The 21,327-nt window shown below is 43.9% G+C and overlaps 1 protein-coding gene across 2 annotated transcripts in view; it reads left to right on the top strand.

The window, feature by feature from the left end:
- Nucleotides 1-21,327, top strand: part of GPC3 (glypican 3) — a 444,594-nt gene that overhangs the window by 324,652 nt on the left and 98,615 nt on the right. For both annotated transcript variants that reach the window (XM_075539171.1, XM_075539172.1), the window contains exon 6: nucleotides 259-379. In XM_075539171.1, the coding sequence (XP_075395286.1) occupies nucleotides 259-379 (121 nt within the window). The remainder of the gene's footprint in view (nucleotides 1-258; nucleotides 380-21,327) is intronic.

The raw sequence follows: 21,327 nt of genomic DNA, 5'->3' as shown, positions 1-21,327 counted from the left end.
AGACCTCGCCTGTCTTGTTAAAGATTGTCTCACTGACATCTACCCAAACAATTATTTGAAAGGAACATTTGTTGGTTGTTAAATGATTGGTCTCTACTTCAAATAGAACCCAGCTGGCCTTGTATATTTTTCCATCGTGGGGTCATGTCATGGTTCAAAAGCCTGGCATCAGCCGGATCATTAGGGCCAAGTGCAGTCAACTTTCACTTTGCTTGGCATTCTCTTGTGACAAGCTTTGTCTTTACCTTCACTTTCCAGATACAGTCAAAAGGCGGCAAGGAATGGAATGAAAAATCAGTTCAACCTGCATGAGCTGAAAATGAAGGGCCCTGAGCCAGTGGTCAGTCAGATTATTGACAAACTGAAGCACATTAACCAGGTATGTGGTAACGCCAACAAAAATGACAACTAAGAAGGACATGAAATCCTCTCCTTTCATTCAACACTCATGACAATATTGTACTATTAAAGGATACATGAAAAATCATTCTCACAATCCCACTACTCTCTACTGTTTTCCTTTTCACATGTTCTCTTCTAATATATATTTTCTACTCCTGTTAAGAATTAGTCTCAGAAACTCACTGGGGCAGTTCTACCCCTGTCCTAGAGGGTCACTATGAGTTAGGTTTTTAATTTTTCTTCTCGTATTTACCCAGCCAAGCCCATTTGGACTCTATTCATAATAATTAGTGTACATATGGTGGGTCCTACTCCTTAAAGTGAACACTGTATTGGAAAGACATGTTTATGTTTCCACAAGTCTCCCTACATAATATTCCATGAAGGATTCATCATCATTTCTTTAATCAGTGTACTTTCGATGGATAGTCAGGTGACTTCCAAATTTTTTTGCCATCATAATGAGAGCAACCTCTTCTTGGACAGTGCTTCCTCTTGAACCTAAGTGTTTAAAAAACAAGCAATATTGGAGTTCTAGATTAAATGATATGCACATTTTCATGTACATTTCCAAGTTGCTTCCTACTGGGAATGCTTCCTTGGTTGCAGCCCCAGCACGTTAGAAGAGGAGCCACTGCCTCGCACCCTTGCGCCTTTTTGATTTGCTGACCTGTCCAGAGACTCCCAGCGAGCCCCTCCACCTGTGCTCATAGTTTCTCCTCCCTACGACGGTTTAGCAACAAAGACACACATAGAAGGGAGTTGTAGCATCTGCCTGGGATTGCTTTGTGGTGACAAAAAAAACTGCCTGAGTGGTCCATGGATGAAGAGGGTTCTGGGACCACTGACTCCTATCTATCTGCTGGGCTAAACTGAACAGCACTGAAATCCTTCTGGAAGGACAGAGCTTTCTCTAAGAAGACATTGGCATAGCTTCATGCAAAGTTCAGCCATGACCCTTTTGTGTGTTGTTTTTTTTTTTAAAGAAAATGTGTGGAAGGCCTTCTAATCGCAGTGTACTCGACTGCAGATTGCACTGTGAAGGTATTTATGACATGCTTGGGTGTAGTTCCTCCAGTGCCTCATAAAGTGTCCTGCACTCAGTGAGCACTTAATAAGCAGTTGACAGTGCAGCTGAGCCCAGGATAATGATGGTATTTACATAACAGATCATGCCTCACAAAGTTCTTTAAAGCTTTGCTAGCTTATGATGCCTTGGAAATGCATCTTGGAAGGCTACGGAGCACAACTAGTAAACTACTTACGGCTTCACTGAGACCACAGTCTGCTTCACCTGTGGACAATGGCAATGTGGGACTGCGTGACTCCCAGTCATTTCAAATGAGACGTGTCTGGGTGGCACCATTCAACTGACTAGATCCCAGCACCAGGGAAACCCAAATCCCTGAGGACTCATGACACACCTAATCATGGCACACTGAATCATCACGCGGAGTGGTGTCAACTATTTGGTCACCAGACCTTAAGGAGTACCTACTTTGTGCCCAGCCAGTTGTCAAGGGCTTGGGGGATCCAATGGGAGTCCAAGCTACCTTGTTTTCAGAACCGCCTCGGGCAGGAGGAAATCATGCAAGCGTTGCACGTAATTCAATAAAGAGTCAGATTCTGTGCAAAGCTCAAAGACAGACTCGGCCAGTGAGCTCTGTGGTGGTTTGCTTAGGCCTCTTGTGGGAGAGGACTTTGGGTAGGGGTCAGTGTCTAAATCAGCTAACAACAATGAATAGTATTTGAATAGGTACAGATAAGTAAGAGAGTGGCAGTCATATTAAAGGCCAGACATAGAGCTATGGATGGACACCAATTGGGAGTGGGACAAGGGTGGGGACTCAAAAAAAAAAAAAGAGGGAAAAAAAAGAGGAAACAGTATCAGACATGGACTTCTGTAGGATCCAGCAGTCACGGCAAATATTTACAGCAAGCCCTTTTAGCAAACACCTTATATACTTTACATTCACACTATGGGAGATTGTGTGGTACAGTAGAAAGACTAAGGGCTTCGGATCCATATGGATTAGAACTGCATTTCAGGTCTTATTAACTATATAGCATTCTACAAATCATTTAACCTCTCTGCACTTCCTTAAAAGCCCTAGTGGCATAAGTGCTTTTGTGTTAGGCTGCTAACTGTAAGGTCTGCAGTTCGAAACAACCAGATACTCTGAAGGAGAAAAAACGAGGCTTTCTACTCCTGTCAAGATTTGCAGTCTTGGTTATTAACCCACAGGGCAGATCTTCTCTGACCTGTGGGGTCTCTAGGAGTTGGAATCAACTCGGCAGTGATTTTGAGTTTGGTTTGGTTTTGATGTGCTTCAGTTCTTCCTTCTGTGGTCTATACTAAAACCAAAACTTATTGCCAGCAGACCGACTGATTTTCACTCTGAGTAATCCCATACAGAGTGGAACTGCTCCTTTGGATGTCCAAGGCTGCAAATTTTGATGGGAACAGTCAGTCTTATTTTTCTCCCAGGGAATGAGTGGCTGGTGGGATTGCACTGACCGTGCCCAACATATAACTCACTCCACCAGCAGGCACTTGATATAGAATTATGAAAACCTCACTAAGATTATTGTGAGAATTAGAAATTTATTATGCATGAGTCTGGGTGTGAGAATGGCTACAAAAAGTTTTTGAAAATATTGGATGATCTTGCTATTGCATTTTTTCACAAACTTTTTTCCCCTTGAACTTTGGAACCTCCTTGAATATGCTCATTTATGTATCTAAAACTATGTATCACATATATATAAATCATTGCATGTGCCTGGCAGGCACTTCATCCATTTCTGTTACATTGCTGGTATTCAGGATTTTCTCTATAGGCAGGACTTGAGTTTGAAAGGAGAGCGGTATTCCAGTACTTTCTGCCCATCTAGCTCTGCTGTCGACATTCCTAGGGTGCACACTCCTCTGATGCGTCCTCCCTCCTTTTCTCTCTCACCTTGTTTCTTTCTTTTCCTTTCCTCGAACTTCCACTCACAAAACCTGAAACCAGCTCGTCAGTAGAGTCTGCGCCTGAAAGATCACCTTCTGGTACGTTTGGCGCACGATTCCCGAGGGTGGACATTTCCCATTCTCTAACAAATAACACTGAGCAAACAGCGACTTCTCATTGTTAGACCAGTTTGACCTGTTAGAGTTGTTTAGTTATAATTGATTGGACTCCAAATACTCCCACACTGCTGCTTTGCTCTTAGCTACGTTGCAGAAGATGGCCCAAAGAACCTCCCGCCCTTTATTTCTCCTAGACCTCAAAGAAAATTTGTATTTGGGCCATGAGTCATTTTGAAAGCGAGACATTGAAGGGAAGTCTTAAAGAATAATGTGATGCTGCTGCTGCTGCTGATGATGATGTTGATAAAGATGATGATGGTAATGCATTATATTTGTATGACATTTAGCCGTATTTCAGTGTGATTACTTGTCCTAAATGTCTAAGAGCTTAGGAAAGAAGAAAATAATCCAACCACAAAATGTGCAAGATGTATTCATGTCACTGATTCCTGTTTTTCAAGAAGCGGTTGCTACTGATGAATATTACCTCGTGTTCATTGCCCCCTGGGAGTAAAGTGATTCAATAATGTTTGTCCCTTTTTTCAAAGCCAGGGAAACTGAGACAGAAAGCCAGTAAAGGCTTTGTGGGCATGCGGCCAGAACCAGTAAGTGCAGTTGAAAATCCCATTAGTCTTCCAGATGCTGTTTCTATATACTGCCAAACATCTGGATTCATTGAGTGCTTGATGAAATTGACCTAGCGTTCTGGTGATGGGGAGGTAGAATCGAGTGAACTTACTCAAGTTCACATACAACTCAGTAGTGAATTGGGAGCAGAGCATTATTTTTCTAAGCCCTTCGCTTGAGCTTCCATTCAGTAAACTCTAGCAAGATGGTCATCCATATATGTCTATGAAGCAGAGATATTTCTCTCTCTGTGCATGTATGTCCATTCAGACAGACTTCTCCTAGGCAACTTAGAAGTACAAGGGAAGCCCCAAAGTATTGCAGCTGGGATTCCAGTTCTTACGTGCATGGGCTTATTCCTAACAAAACAGGTTTAAACATGTCTCTGTGATCAGAGATAGGCTGTAGATAAGTTCTCTCAGTAATACTTGTCTTAGTCACGTTAGAGTACTTTCTTAAAAAGGCCTCCTGAAAATAATGGGTTCTGAAAGGATGGCCGAAGCCAGATCAGTTCAGTTTAGAAAGTGATAGTGACTGATTTTAAGGAATTCCAAGGATTTATCTTGATAAATATTCTCCAAGAACACAAGTTTTCAGAAAACAGAAAACTGCATTGGTGAGAAAATAAGAAAACAGGAAGGTTGTACTGAGGAATATTTTTCCATCTCAAGAAAGCACCTGCTCATTTGCAAAGGTCTCTGAGAATGTTGGGACACCTAACCCTAGCCTCCCTACATCTTATCTTGCCCCATTCAAACTGCTTTGGTTTCCCCAAATTAAACAACAAGAAACAACTGAAAAGAACACGGTTTGAATCCCTCAAGGATGTTTAAATTGCCATTTTAACTTGATGGAAATTGAAGAGGGCAAATTTTTTTTGATGTGTCACGGCGTAGATGGAGGGTATGTCAAGAAGCAATAGGTTTTGGTTTAGACAGTTTTGTGTGACAGAGGGCTTGGTGCTTTGGTGGCCATACTTTTGGACTTGCCCTTCTATATCCCAAAATATCCCTTTACTTTCTTCTATGGAAGATTCCCAGCTGCATCTTTTCACGTTTCGGTTGCTGTTGATAGCACTGGAAATAATAGGCTCCCTCGGGGAATAAAGAAACATTCTTTCCTTATTGACAGTCCCACGCTCTAACCTTGAAGCTCACAGTCAGACCCGGGCCCCTATCCTGGGAAGGCCTGCAGGTGTGGGGTGTTCTCCCCTCCTCCTGCAAGCCGGAGTTGACGTGTAACATTCCCATGGCTGGAAGCAGGGACCTCCTCATTTCCTTGTCCATTTCCGATTTGGGTGAGGATTTATGATCTGAACTCTTCTAAGGCCTCAGTGTCACACCTGGAAATTGCTAGACCATATTGCTTTTTGATTAAACCAAGTTTCAGCCGCATTACTATCGTTCTGCTTCACAGCTCCTGCACGGAGACTCACTAGTGGGTGTGGGCATGCCTGCACATGCGCGCGCGTGCGCACACACACACACACACTGCCACCAAGTTGATTCCAACTCATAAGAACCTACAAGACAGAGTAGAACTGCCCCCACAGGCTGTCTGAGGCCATACCTCTTTAAAGATGCTGATTGCCTCATCTTTCTCCTGGGAAGCAGCTGGTAGATTCGAACTACGAACTTTTCACCTAGCTGTTCAAATGTTTGCGCCACTGTGCCACCGATACCGAGCATGAGACAGTCATTCTTACCCATATGATCCTGCAATTCATTGGTCCTGTAACTGAGATTTGTTCAAGAGTGCTTCTCTGCTGTCAGCGTTACTGTAGTGGTCCGTAAACTGCTACAGAGAAACCCTAGTGGAGTGGTGGTTACACTTTCAGGCTGCTAACCTCGAGGTCTGCTGTGTAAAAACCACCTGCTCAGGAGAAAGATGGGACTTTCTATTCCCATAAATGTTACAGTCTCAGAACCCCACAGGGACAGTTCTACCCTGTCCTAAAGGGTCGCCAAGAGTGGGAATCAAAGCTTAAACTGCTACAGAAGTTAGTATTCCGAGGGAAAATAGAGCTGTTCACGGATTTTGTCTCCCAGCCCCGCCCGCAAGTCTCAGTCCAGGTTTAAATGGAGCTCTAGGGGCAGTTCCACCCTGTCCAATAAGGTCGCTATGAGTCAGCAGGGACTCGATGGCAGTGGGTTTAAGTTGATAGAGACACACAGCACACCTGTTAACAGAATCCATGTCTGAAAGATGTGCAGGACTATGACAGAAGCAGAAATGACTTAATCGGTGGTGTGACCATTTCCAAGTCTCCGATCTAGTAACGTCTAAGGCTGGGAGATCTCACTTCGGTAGCAGAGAAAGCATAGGCACAGCACTTACCAAGTCTGAATTGGGCAGATTCCTAAACCTCATTGTAGAATGGAGAAATGGAAGTTCTTTGCAGTATGTGTTTGAGTTACAGACAGCAGACTAGCTTCTGATCTATGGTGATAGAATATGGTCAATGACAAGTTCAATATGAGGATCTAGGCAGTAGACTAGCCCCACCTCCAGTCCTCTCCAGAAACACCTAGAAAGTATTTGTGAGATGCCTGGCAGGCAACTCTGGCATAAAGAGAAGACACAAACATTGGAAATAGCAAGTTCTATGTTAACTAGTAAAGTTCCTAAGTGCCAGAGAAGAACTCGGGGCATTACTTGGCATGTGATTTTTCAAACGACAAACACACAAAATTCTCTAAATGAATCTTAGGCCTGATCAAAAACACTCAAGAGTAGCCTGCCCTCACAGTCTGCTCACATTAAAACTTGTGACAGTCACTCAAGCAATGACTTTGGCCAGTGGAAGCTTGAAAAGCCCAACATGGCTCTAAAATGTCAAAATCAGGACAAAGCTTTTGAGTGAAACTTACATGAATGGTTCTTTCAAATTGGGATTATGTCCCTGTCTCTCATACTTCTTCACACCCAGTCACTGCCATCATTTCCATATGAAACCTGTGTGTGTGTGTGTGTGTGTGTGTGTGAGAGAGAGAATCGACAATGGCATGTTAACAAGAGCCAGTAAATGACTTCTAAGCCACAAAAGGACAAAGGAAATTTCATCTTTAAATACCAGATGGAGACTGTGGAGCTGGGCACAATTTCATGAAGTTAAAGGGAATTTAGTGGATACATTCTCTAACACATCTATCATTTAAAAAATATCTTCCATAGTTTTGCTCAATAGCCCTAAAAATAACTCCAATTTCTGGAGACTTTGGGGAAGCATGTGCTTTTAATATCTTAATTTCTATATACAGTGGAATAACATTGTGCCGTGGAGAATTCCCAAGTATTTCATCTTAAATTTTTTGGAAATTAACTATTGGCTCTATTTGGACTTAAGTTGGCTCATGTTTTTTAGACCTTGCATATTAAATAAAATGACTGAAAAATGGAAGATGAGTCAGGAGTGACAGGCCAAAATCTTATCGACAATATTGGTACCACAACTGGTATGCAACAAAGTAGGGAAAGGCATTTTCTTTTCACTACTGTATTGTATTCCTACCTCCAAACAAGCCCAACTCTCTGCCACCCAGTCCATTCTGACTCATATCGATCCTGTAGGACAAGGCAGAACTGCCCCCGTGGGTTTCAGAGACTGTAACTCTTTCTGGAGCAGAAAGCTTCACATTTCTCCAAGAGTGGCTGGTGGTTTCAAACTACTGACCTGGTAGATTGCAGCGGGACTCCCATGGTGGCATAGGTCTTTCTTCATCGGAAGTCCTGCATGGACTCTGGAGGGACAACTGCTACATATCAGAAGGGTGTTCTAGCCAATGACTCAGGGTCCTAAGTGTGCAAAATTACAAATGTATTCCTTAAACTATCCTGAGAGCCTTTTGAGATTTACCTGGTGGTCAAATGCAAAAACATTGTTTTTTTTTTAATAAATTAGTCAATAAATAACAAGTTGCTTTCTGCCCCATATAAGGCTTTCTTGTATCCAGTACATGACTTTGTATATATTTGAATATTGGTTGAGAAAATGAGATATCTTGCCACCTAGATATATTCAAGAATGTTCCTTGCCTCTGGATTGTACAATTGGTCACTTTGTGGTTGTGGGTGTAATTTTGCTTCCTATGGCACTGCCCTATCCAGAGAAGACAGTCAGTGTGTGTCAATTAAAGAAAATTAATGTGTCAGTTGATCCAAGAGACTCAACCTTTGCTGCCTTCCATTAATTGCTGAATTTAGATTCAGCTCAAGGGATCTTTTCACATTCCAAACTAACCAGTTTCTGGGCCAAAAGGCAGGATTACGTAAGTAAGTGCAGGGTCATAGCTCTGAGGAGCATTTAGGTCATGGGGTGCAACCCTCTGTTGCAAATGAGACAACTCAGACCCCAAAGAGTCAGATCCCATTCATATGAGCCATTCATTCATTTGCTTATTCGTGTGATTCATGAATGGAATACCTGCAATACATAAGGCAGATGTAGAGTACCCACCAATCTTAGCAGCTGCCTCCTAAGAAGAAACATGGGTCCGAATGGGTAGAGTGAGACTGGCTTGGCAGAGCCTTTCATCCTATTCAAAATGATAGCTCAAAGCCCAGGTTATACAGCTAGTGGGCCAAAGTGGCTTCTTTGAAGTGGAAGACCAAGACGTGTAGGTTTTCTTTGCCTCTGCCCTTGGGGCTGTGACCAAGTCCAATGATAAAGAAGAACTGAACCTTTGAATGTCTTGAACTAGCTTGTCTACACAGAGCAGATACTCTTGACCCTTGATGGAAGTTCTATGTTAATTGACCCAATGAAATGTTCGGTCTCAGTGCCATATATTTTAAAAACATTCAAAAACTCAAACTCACTGCCATCGAGTCAATACCAACTCATAACGACCCTATAGGACTGCCCATTATTTTGGGAGTAGAAAGACTCATCCTTCTTCTTAGGAGCAGCTGATGGTTTCAAACTGCTAACCTTGCAGTTGATAGACCTTACCCACTATGTCACCAGAGCTTAGCCTCACTTTCAAGCCAATCTAGACCTTTTCTTTTTCATTATGTTTTTCTGGGTGATCACCTCTCAGAGTCATAGCCATTCTGTATAATGGACGAGCAGATCATAAGATCAAAGAAGCAAAGATAATTGTTGCTGTGATATGTTACATATAATGGGGCCCAAGTTCAGATCACTGGGGAGTCTTAATGGTTATCATCATGGTACCACTGATGGGCACATCTTGAGGCATGATAGAAACTAGAAGAGTCAACCCTTCCCTTCAAAAGTGGATGGAAACTGGATTGTGGAAACCACAAATCCAGGGAATACAGTACTATAGCTCAACAAGGTGAGACTAGATCTTTGGAGAGTAGATTGCTGGGTGATTACTAGGAGTCGCGCTGAACTCACTCAGAAAATCAGTTCCAGTCAGGGTGTGTGTGTGTGTGTGTGTGTGTGTGTGTGTGTGTGTGTACACATAGCTCAACTAGATTAGAAGAATGGCACAGATAAGGTATGTCTGGATTTAAATGAGGTGTTTGACAGCAATTCCCATGATTTTTTTTCTTAAACAAGTAACAAGCAGTGTTGACTATGTTCACACAGTGAGGTGACTTTTGTAGCTAATTAACTATCATGCCCAAAGAATGCTTTCTTCGCATTCCAATGTCAGCCTACCAAGAATCTGTAGTTGTTTGCTTTGTTCTTTACCTTTGTTGCCTAAAGTCTTTAGCAGTGACTTAACTGAACACAAGAAAGGTATACTCCTAATATTCCTTGATGGCACGCAGCCAGGTTGGGGGGTAGCTAATACATAGAGAATACAATCAGGATCCAAAAAGATATCTGCAGGCTGGAATGGCAGGAGAATGCCAGCCAAGGAGAACATTACAGAAAGCAGGGTAACGTAGCAAATGCAAACTCACACACATGGCTGCAGAATTCCAGAAGGGCAAACTCAACTTAGCAGACATTTGTTTTTAGTTATGGTGGAAACAGCAATGAGGAGGATGGAAACCTTCACTGACCCACATGGTGGCCATTTTTGTCTCCTTTGAGTCTTAAATTTCCTCGTGGGAAGTAAGTTCTTTTGGGATATATATATATATATTTGCCTTGGAAGCATAGTGGCTAAGTATTGGGTTGTGATGCACAAGATCAACAGTTTGAAACCACCAGCTGCTACGCAGAAGAAAGATGGGCTTTCTACTCCCATAAAGATAGTCTTGCAGTTCTACTCTTTCCTATAGCATTGCCAGGAGTCAGCATCCACTTGACGACTGTGAGTTTGGTTTACAGATATATTCAGACCAGGGAGGAAGAGGAATGGAATTGAGTGACTAGGCAAATAGTATCCATCCCATTTAAAGATTCGAGTCCCCGTGGTAATACCCTTGGCTGGTCACCCAAAAGCTACAGTTTCAATGCTACCTCGAAGTCCCTGAGAAGAATGACTTGGTAATCTGGTTTTGAAAAGTCAGCCATTAAAAATCTAGTGGAACATAGTTCTACTCTGACACATCTTGGGCCACCAGGAGTTGGAACCAAGTTGATAGCAACTATTGTAGGATTAGCTTATATGTTTGCTTGTTTTCTTTTTGTATTGCTGCTGTTCAGCTTATTAAAGAGATGATTTGGAGATTGCAGAGTTCACTTTTCTGCATGGGTTTTTATTCAACCAGTGCTGCTGGATTTAGTGATAAAGCCTGTTGTGCAATTTAGAATCATGAGGAGAAATTTGAGAGGCACAATACAGTTATCTAGTTTAGGGTTGCTATGAGTTGGAATCAACCTGATGGCAGTGAGTTGAGTGATAGTTTGGGGGGAAAAACAAAGCACTTTAAAGCCAAATACAACTGTGTTTATATAGAAGACATCTGCTTGGCTTTTGCCCATATTATCTAACCTCTCTGTACTCGAGTTTTCTAATCTGTGAAAGGGAATTAACCATCTATGCATATATTGAAGGGTTAGGATAAATCCTAGAGACAATGCAGGCATATAGTAAATACTCAATAATATAACCAAAGCCAAACCAAACATACTGCCATCTAGTTGATTCTGACTCATAGCGACCCTGTGAGACGGTAGAAATGCCCCTGTACATTTCCAAGATTTTAAGGGTGGTTTCTCCAGGGACCTGACTGGTGGTTTCAAACTATTGACCTTGTGTAGCCACTAAGCCACCGGGGCTCTTTAATAAAGTATAGCTACGCTTTTCCTTCAATAATAGGAGGAGTTACCATTCGGGCAAGTCAGGAATAATTTCTGAAGTGAAATGATTATCTGGGTTCCAGTGGATTGATCGATTTTCCTAATAGAGAGACTACCCTTTTTCTCATTTAGATTGTTGTTTAAATGATTTAAACATTCTAAATATAATCATCTCAATCTTAAAGATTCTGTGGGAAAATACATGTAGCCAACCTTCAACAGATTTATGAACTATTTTAAGTGAAGTTAGGCTTGAAGTGACTGAATGGAAAATGAAGTTGGTAAATTAAAGGGGGGGCTGATATATTTAAATCAAGTGCTTCAGATTTTCACAAGCTTGAACTCTGCCCTAAAGTGGAGGCTCTAGAAATAGGCAGGCAGCCCTTGGAGTGCAGCTTAGAAATCTGACCACATGATCCAAGAGACCCATTTTCATTTTCAGCCCCACCAGGACCTTTCATGGAAAGATGGTATTGAGTGGGGAAACTTCAGAGCTACAGAGTTCAGGGGAAGTTAATCTGCATTCCTTTTGCATTTTGCTCGCTGGTTGAAGATGGTGAGAGGTTCCTATATTTAAAACCTGCTTGACATGATATCCTTATTGGCAGTTGTCTCACAGGAGGGATTTAGAATGGTTTTGAGCAACAGATAGTGTGTGTGTGTGTGTGTGTGTGTGTGTGTGTGTGTGTGTGTCAGTCACGTGCCGACAGAGCAAAAAGAATTCACAGGGCTTAGAGCTACTGAGCTTTCTTGAGACACCATCACTCTCAGCTGTTGGGGTGATGTCACAGGTGTCAGGGACCAGGCCAAGGCCCACATTCCCGAGGCTCTTGAGCGGTACAGCCTACTCTGGCCAGAGACCCATGGCAGTGGGTTCTGCAAACAAAGCAGGGGCGTTGGGGGGTGGGGGGGAAGCGGATTTGTTAGCCACAGGCTGAAACCAGGACCACTTCTTGTCAGGCCAAAGGAAAGTTGCGCCCCCACCCCCACCCCCGCTGCCTGAACCTTTGTCCCAGCCTGGGATACCATGGAAAATGAGGAAGGAATCCAGATTCATTAATGAGCTAATACAAAAGATTAAGCCAAGCTAGAGACAGTTCATTATGGCTGCATATGGATTCCTGAAGGCAGTAGATGGAGAGCTGAAAGCTCTCCAGGCCTGAAACCAATGGTGCCGGTGCCTTTGTTTGCTCATGCAAGTACAGGATAACGGTCTCTCTGTGGGGTGAAAATTCCTTATTGCTGATTTTTTTAAGGAAAGGCCTTTCCCTGAGCTTGTGTGACAGATTGATTGATCAAGAATTGCAGTCCAATAACCCAGAGGGCAAATGATGGTTAAAGTTACAGGTTTCGGTGTAAGGTGCTGAGGTAGAGCCTGGCTCATGTCCATTGTTCTTGGAAGTCACTTCAACTACTCCCTTTGCAAAATAAAACCTAGAAGGCAAATAAAATAAAAATACACCCATTACACGGTTATATGGGACCTACGGATATTTAAAGTACAAATATACAAATGTCTGTAGATGGTGCCCAGGGTTCACTACCAAGAAGGTTAGAAGTTTGAGTCCTGTCTGAGACACTGCAGAAGAAAGGCCTGGTGATCTATTTCCTGAAAGCCAGCCATGGTAAACCCTACGGAGCACATTTCAACTCTGACACGCATGGAGTCAACAGGAATCAAAATTGACTCAAGGACAACTGCTTGGTCTCTCTGTCTATTTTGGCAGTTAGATATCCTTACCATTTAATTGGGCGTATTTCTTGAATGCCTAAGCTATGCCTGGTATGACTGGTGGGCTCTGTAGATAAAGACATAAAACATCCATGCCTAGCTTCCCTTGCATGTATGTATGACATCGTCATTTGGTTGTAGTTATCCAGTCCTGGGCAGCTCTCTGTGTTCCGCATTGTGGGAGTGACTGGGGATACAGATACAGAAAGAGCCTAAGCACAGTCTCTGCTTTTAAGGAAGGTGATGAAAACATGCCTACCTAACTGTAATCCAAGGCCTAGCTTAAGTGTCATAAGAGAAATATAAACCAAGTGCTGTCCCAACTCAGAGAAGGGAGGGATTAGTTTCTTCTGAGGGAATTAGACAAGACTTCAAAAATAGGTAGCCTCTAAGCCAGGCTTTGAAAGCTGAGGAGAATTTTGACAGATAGAGATTGGAAGGAAGGATCTTCCTCATAGAGGAATGCAGTAGGAACCAGGACACAAAGACATGAAAGTGCATCAGTGGCCTTTGGCGCGGCGGGAGTGCTGGGGCCCCCGGCCAGCGTGGAAGAGGCTATGGGTAGTGAAAGATGAGACAGCGAAGATGAGGACCAAAGGGTGAAAGGCCATGAAGAGCACAGAGGAGCATCTAAACGTTGATGGCAGTGGAGAGCTGGTGAGAGGCTTGGAACAAGGAAGCGACCTGGTCAGAGCTGTGGTTTATGATGTTCACACTGCCGGCAGCATGAAAAGTGGGTGATTAGGACTTGGGAGTTGGAGGCAGGAAGTTCAGTTGAAGTCGATCGGGTTTACTAGACAAAGTAGTAAAGTCTGTTGTGAACATTCGTTAGCCTTCCTTTCTAATGCCGCCCGGAACAGTCGAGGGGATCGGAACTGCTTTGTCCCTAAAGTTGCCCCAGTCATCTTTGGGCTACAAGCCAGGACATCAGAGAGGCTCTAGTTTCTGTCTCAGGAGGGAAGGCAATACAGTGTGACCTTGTCCCAGCAGACTGGTAGCTTCGCCAGGTACCCCAATAGCAAATGCCAAGGGATTCTTCGTACCTGCAGAGATTTGACCCTCATGGGACTTTTAAGTAGTTCTCACAATGAATATTTAGATTCCCCAATGACTGTGCTAACTATCACTTTTTAATCAATTTGTTACACACTGCCTCCTTACCCCCTCTCCCTTTTTTTTCTTTTTAAAATCGGGACTTCAGTTAAAAGTGGCTCCTGGGCGATTGACTGTCGAGTGCCATCCGTTAACTGGAGTTTCTAAATGGGCCAAAAAGTGTGAGAAAGATTGAAAGAGATTAGAGTGTTTTTCTGCTGCTGCTGCCACCGTGGGTGCTTAGAAGTGTTGGCGAGACTACTGTGTCTTGTGACAGCCTCACAAAGAGGGAAGCGGTGACTGTTCGCCTTCTCCATACCTTCTCAGAATACATTTTCCAATTTCTTTCTTTGGTTCTTTTTCTCTGTGTATGGGTCGTCCCCCCACCCCCACCCCCTCGGTTACAGCAGTTCCTTGGAGCTTGGGCTCTTTCCCTAGAATGGTAGCCAAGCCCTTACTACCCTTTCTGCAGAGGCTCCTGCTTTGTTAATGTCACTCAAGCATGCGCTGACAACAAACTGCCCTGACCTTTCCCCAAGACAGGCTGGCGGGCAGTCAACACTGCTTCTTACCCCCCCTCCCCCACTCAGTGCACCTATGCCCTTGCTCCTCAGAGCAGACACCAATGCACACACACATACACCTCACTGCCTGCTGTCCAGTCTATGTCAAATCATAGCAACTCTACAGGACAAGGTAGAACGTCCCTTGTGAGTTTCTGAGATACTGTCACTCTTTACAGAAGTAGAAAGCCCCATCTTTCTGCTGGTGGTTCTGAACTGCTGACCTTGTGGACCCCAGCCCACTGCATAACCACTAGAGAGGCACATATGATGCCTCAGTTAGGTTGCATAGAAAGAAGTTGGTGAGTCTTGTCCATCCCACCCAACACTCTGCCTTCTACTTTTAGAACAGTACCCAGCACTACTGAGCCATTCGGACTCATTGTGGCTTTCTGTGTTGCCGAGTAGAACTGCACCATGGGTGTCCCCCATCCCCTAACCTGTTCCAACCAGTAATGGAAAGGAAGGCTAATGAACGTTGACACCAGACTTCATTGTGTTGTCTGGTAAATCCTATGAACCTCAACTACACTCCCTGCCTCCAACTCCTGAGTGCTAAACCCCTTTCATGCACTTCACCTGGCCTTTCTTCAGTCGAGCTGCTGGGTGGGTTCAAACCACCAACCTCTAGGTTAGCAGGCAAGTGCTTAGTCATTGGGCACATGAGCGCTACCCACTAAACTATTTATGGAGTGAATATGTGAGGGATTCTGTTCCCATTTGGGGCCTGGCTATTTTGGTAGTTACTATTGTTCAGTGTTTTGATGATTGTCCAACATTTTAATTTGAGGAATAGATAACTAGGTTTCTAGGTTTTGCAGGTCCACAGATGGGAAGGAATTTTGCCCCAGGACAGATCATACACAGCGTCTCACCTATATTTGATTTAGAAGATGGCATTTTGGACTTGTGAGCTGATAAACTTTCAGTGAGATTTGGGACTTACATACATTGATGCTATAACGGGTTGAGACTTTTAGGGATGTAAGGAGAGCGGGCAAACCAATCTGGTATGTGATACCTTGCACGTGCAATGGACGTGATCTCGTAGAAGGAAATGTATACACATGAAGAGAAACAAAGCAAGAGAATGGGGTATTCTTGTAGCCATGTAAGTGTATGTATGTCTGCATGTATATGTATGTATACATACTCAACTAAACAATAGCAACTCACTTCCATCGAGTGAATTCCAGCTCGTAGCAACCCTACAGGACAGGGTAGAACTGCCCCTGTAGGTGCCTGAGACTGCACCTCTTTACAGGAATAGAAAACCTCTTCTATCTCCCTTGAAGCAACTGATTTTGAACTGCTGTCCTTGCAGTTAACAGAGCACTGCTATACACCACCATAGCTTCTGATACACACACACACACACAGACACACACAATGTTATACGAGTCCAGCACCTTTAAAAGACAGACAAGGTAGTGTAACTAGGTTGAAAGCACTGTTTCCCTGAAATACACAGTGTCTTCCTCGTGAATCAGCCTTCTTTTCATTCAGAAGGTCCTCAAGTAGAAAGCGCCTGAGCACCCAGGAACTCTCTGCCTTTTCTGTGTTTACTTGGTGGCTACATGGTGGCTCTCACCCAGTGGGTTTGTTTGTTTGTTTGTTTGTTTGTTTGTTTGTTTGGACAGGGACTCAAGGCTACTCTTCCTAGCATGTCTATCCTGTCAACTGTAAAATAGGGTCCTGAGTGAAGAGAGAAAACCGACTTTATCTGTCAAATCCTGAGTAATAAGAACTTTCATTTTCTTGGCTGCCTCCTTTCAATTCTGAACTCGGCTTGTTGAGGCTTGAAGAGCTACGATGAAAACCATAATTCATGTGCCTATTTTGATTCTAGACTCCAACTTTCTGGGTCCTGAAGGGCTGTGGTGATTCATGCCTTAGGCAGAGGTAGCTCCAGATTGGGAAACCTTTTTATTTACGGGTTTCGAGAGTGATCAAAATCTTATGCACACGTGCCTGGATTGCACAAATCCTTGGTGCCTTTCCCCCTGGGAATAATTTCAATGAGGATGACTTAGACCTCGCTCGACCTTTGCCATGTTCCTTAGATCTGCCACTATCACGTCTCTGCTGGCATTGCTAGTCCTCAGCTCTCATCCCTAGAGCCAATCAATCCCCAAGTGCTTTCCGGTCTTTACTTGTAACAGCTCAAGCTTCTAGTATGTTCCTAGGCCATTTTCCGGGTTTAAACCTTCTTACTGTGTGGCCATACTTGTTTGGGGTCCCTAACGTTGGTGAGGCTTTCACTGTCCTGACCTTCTTGTTGTTAGGTGCCATCAACTTGGTTTCAACCCATAGCAACCTTTTGTACATGAGAACAGAACACCGTCTGGTCCTGAGCCATCCTTACAATCGTTTTTATGATTGAGCTCATAGGTGCAGCCACTGTGTCGATCCAGCTCTTCATGAGTCTTTCCTCTTTTTTGCTGCCCATCTCCTTGACCCAATACAGAGGCAGGTCCTTCTCCAAGGCCTGGTCTTTCCTGGTAACAAGCTCCAGGTGTGCGAGAGGAAGTCTCACCAACCTTGCCTCTCAGGAGCATTCTGGCTGTCCATCTTTCAAGACAGATTTGTTGGTTCTTCTGGTTGTCCATGGTACATTTAATAGTCTTCACTAGCACTATAATTCAAAATGCATCAATTCTTCTTCAGTCTTCCTTATTTATTGTCCAACGTTCACCTGCATGTGAGGTCATTGAAAATACCTTGGCTACTTTCAAGCACATCTTAGGAATCATTTGAGGTTTTCTTTTCATATGGGATCGCAGTCTCCAATAGGACTCTGTGGACCCATTTGTGTAACTTTCGTCTTCACCCCAACAAGACTAGTTTCCTTGCCTTTTAACGGCCACCTGGTTCCTTGATGACCACTTCATGCCTTCTGAGGGAGAGGCCTTTCTATCCCCACCACCCTTCCTTCTTTCTTAATTTAAGGATTGATCGTTTAGGTCGATATTTCTCTGTGCTCTTAGGCACTCCTGTTCACGGGGAAATAGGAAGGTAACGATCCAGAAGATGCTACAGACCCTGCAGCGTTTACGGAGCACTTGCTGAGGCCTCGGATCTGCTGGCTGTTCCGCGGCATCGGACCAAGAGCAGCACTCTGCTTGCTATGGTCTTACTTCTAGATTAAAACAAAAAAAATAATAACCTATAAATGCTTTTGGCTGCTGCTGATGAACAGCAGCACTCCCCCCACCCCCCACCTGCTACTCAGAGCAAAAGCACCAGACGTTTGGAAAGGCATTTTGCAAGTTCTGTTGTAATGCAACTGATCTCTTTCTTCCTGAGAAAGTTGGTTCCTCTCCAGAGTGTTCAGTTCAGGCCCACGCAAACGGGGTGTATTTTTAGAGGGCCAAAGCAGGAAAGGAACATGATAAACGTTTCTCCCTAGTGCAGCAGCATGGCAGGCAGGCTAGCAAGCAGTCGCCAGGTGAATGTCATGTGGCAGGGGACTCAGGGGAGGTGGGGTAGATGCCATCTGTGCTAGGCAGGTGCTAGATTGCAGGGCCCCTGCGCCTCCAGGCAGCTAATTTGAGTCTGTGAACTCAGCAGAGTGCTTTTTTGCATGACAGCGAACCCTTGTGGCTGGGTTTGGGACCCTGCCAGTGGAGGGATATGGAGGAGACTAGACCCACTCTGCGCTACTTCGAACTTCTTAACATGATGTTACTTAACAAGAATCTCTCTTAAGTATTTTAAAGCTGATGGTGATCTCCCCTTTTCGCTCCGCTTTTCTTTTACACCCTCGTCCTGTGAACTAGCTATTCTCTTCTGTCAGATGAGAAAACTGGCACTGAAAAGTTACTCTAGCGCTGAACTTGACTTTGAACCACAGCCTCTTACTTGATATCACACCCTCTCCCGTCCACTCTGTTGAGGGACATGTAAGGATTATGACCATTCCATTTTCTAGGAAGTTTTTTGGGATGACCTGGGGTCTACAGGTTCACTTCTAGCAAATTCTCCCAAGTAAAGGAGCTGACGTAACAGTCCACAGAGTTGGAAGGACAGTATATTTCCATGGTAGCTACACATTCAAATAACCCTGATTTTCATCAGTACTAGATTTGTGATGTGAACCACTGGCTTCCAGGCAGGGGAATAAATGTGTAACCAATAGAATGATCCCAAAGGCAATGTACATAGCACGAGACCCATGATGTCTTGTTAGGCTAACAAAAGCAGCTTAAGAGACAGCATTAAAATAGAATCGAATTATTTGCCCCCAATTGATGTGTCTATATCTATGGTACAGGGCAAAATCTGTAAGGTTGTATATCACAATGGTAGCAGGATGCTGAGAATTTTCACTCTCTTTGTGCTCTACTCACATGCTTTAGGGGCAAAAAGAATTTTTTAACCCCAAAGCAACAAATCCATTTCCATTTAACACTAGCAAAAATCAAAATGATGAGGGCAGATGTGAGATCATAATTCCCTGGACAAATGCTCCTCCCCTTGACACACACCCTTTTCATCTTCCCTGTCACCCATCTGTTTGCTACCTCAGAGGTAACCTTCCCCCATGAGAAAACAGCAAGAGTGTTACCTAGCCTCTTGGCCTGCTGACTTGTGAGCCAGGAGGCGGCCATAGCCTCCAGGCCCAGCAGTCATCACCATTGTTCCAGAGGCAACACTGAGGCCCTTTGGAGGAAGGGTCACGGAGAAGTAGCCCCATAAACCAGGGCTTCATTGTGAGACATGGGCCCAGGCCTCTGAGCATTCCAGAAACATCCATTATGCATTGGTCATCCTAACTGGTCTACAATATTTTGGAATCTTTTCCCCCCCACCTGATTCAACTCTTAGGGAAATTAATTTTCTACATTCAATAATTTTATGTCTATACAAAGTTGGGCCTCCAGTTAGAGGGGGTACCCTTCTAATGGTACCCAGCCAGTCACAGTGCATGTACTTCTCTTACTGTCTTCTGCCTTCATTAGCAAACTCACAAAGCCGGTGATTGTTGTCTGTCCCCTAGTGGCCTTGCCTTATTCCCTCCCCTTCATCATTTTATTTCCCTGTCTCTGGGCATTTTCCTGTTCCTATTTGACTTAACCTCAAATATTCTGCAAGAAAGATACAGAAAGTAGCACATGTACCAAAACAACAAAACAAACCCCAAAAAGTTGTTGATTCCAACTAATGACAACCCCATATTGTCCAGGTATACTTGTGCTCCATGAGGTTTTCGGTGGCTGAATTTTCAGGAGTAGATCACCAGGGCTTTCTTCTGAAGCACCTCTGAGTAGACTTACACCTCTGGTAGATTTGCAGGCAAAGCAGACTCCTATGTCTGCCATCCAGGCATAGATAGCACATGGACAGGGATTCTGAAGTCAGGATTGCAGTCCAGGAAGCAGCCTCTAGTGTAGCAGTTCTCAACCTGTGGGTCATGACCCCTTTGGGGGTCGAACAACCATTTCACAGGGATTGCCTGATTCATAACAGTAGCAAAATGACAGTGATGAGGTAGCAATGAAAATAATTTGATGGTTGGGGCGTCACCGCCACATGAGGAACTCTATGAAAGGGCCGCGGCATTAGGAAGGTGGAAAACCACTGCTCTAGTGGATTGTTGGGTACAGACTTTCAGAAGTTCAGCTTTCCATGGGAAAGTAATTAGATGGGAATGCTGACCAAACCCTCTATTTCTTCAAAGTTTGGTTTGTTTGTTTGTTTGTTTGTTTGTTTCCATTTTCTCAAAACCCATTGCCATCAGCCCTATAGGAAAGGGTTGAACTGCCCATGCCCGTGTGCATTTCCGAAATTACAACTCTTCATGGGCGTAGAGAGCCCTGTCTTTCTCCCACAGAGTGGGTTAGTGCTTTCAAACTGCTGCCTATTTTTGGAACTTGTACATGGTCTACAAGGAGCTCGGGTAGTGTAGTAGATTATGCTTTGGGCTGCTAACCATAAGGTTGACAGTTCAAATCTAACAGCTCCAAGGAAGAGAGATGAGGCTTTCTGCACCCTCGCATAAAGATTTACAGTCCAGGGGCCAGTTCGACTCTGTCCTATAAAGTCACTGTGTTGGAATCTACTTGATGGCGGTTTGTTTTTTGGTTCTATGTGGAGTATGTAGTATATTCTCTCCTGTACTAGGATTCAACCTAAACCCACAGTAAGTGTGGTATTTTTGGAGGGTTGGGGCCACTCAAATCAGTGAAGTGAAGGTGGGTTGCCATATGTAGTTTTCAGGCTCTATGGAACCAGACAACCCTAATCTCTTGAAGACCTCCTGACAGCTTTGCAGCAGCAAAGACTTTTCACCATTCCTTGACACACGTGTAAGATCGTCAGACATTCTTGAGAAAATAACCTCGATTTCCAAAAATAGCTTTGAAGTTTGAAAATCAAAGCAGACCAGCTGTTTCCCAGCCCAGAACGGACTTCTCCTAAACTGCTAGAAAGCTAATAAGGATTTCAAAGGGCGGCAGTAACTTACATGGCCGCTACCAAGTGCAAGGGCACCGGAAGTGGGAGACACTGTTGACGAAAGTTCGGTTTGGTTTGCTTTGGGCTTGCACTTCTAAAGACTTTGATGTTGTCCTGCTCAAACATCAGAGTCAAAAGGGACCTACAAACTCCAGGCCTGCCCCATGTGCCAGCACAGCAAAAACATCATCCACTTCAACACTTTCCCAGAAATACT

Source organism: Tenrec ecaudatus, chromosome X, assembly GCF_050624435.1.
Source record: "Tenrec ecaudatus isolate mTenEca1 chromosome X, mTenEca1.hap1, whole genome shotgun sequence".
NCBI classification, from domain to species: Eukaryota; Metazoa; Chordata; class Mammalia; order Afrosoricida; family Tenrecidae; genus Tenrec; species Tenrec ecaudatus.
The sequence above is the reverse complement of the archived record's forward strand: the minus strand, read 5'-3'. Positions and strand labels throughout refer to the sequence as shown.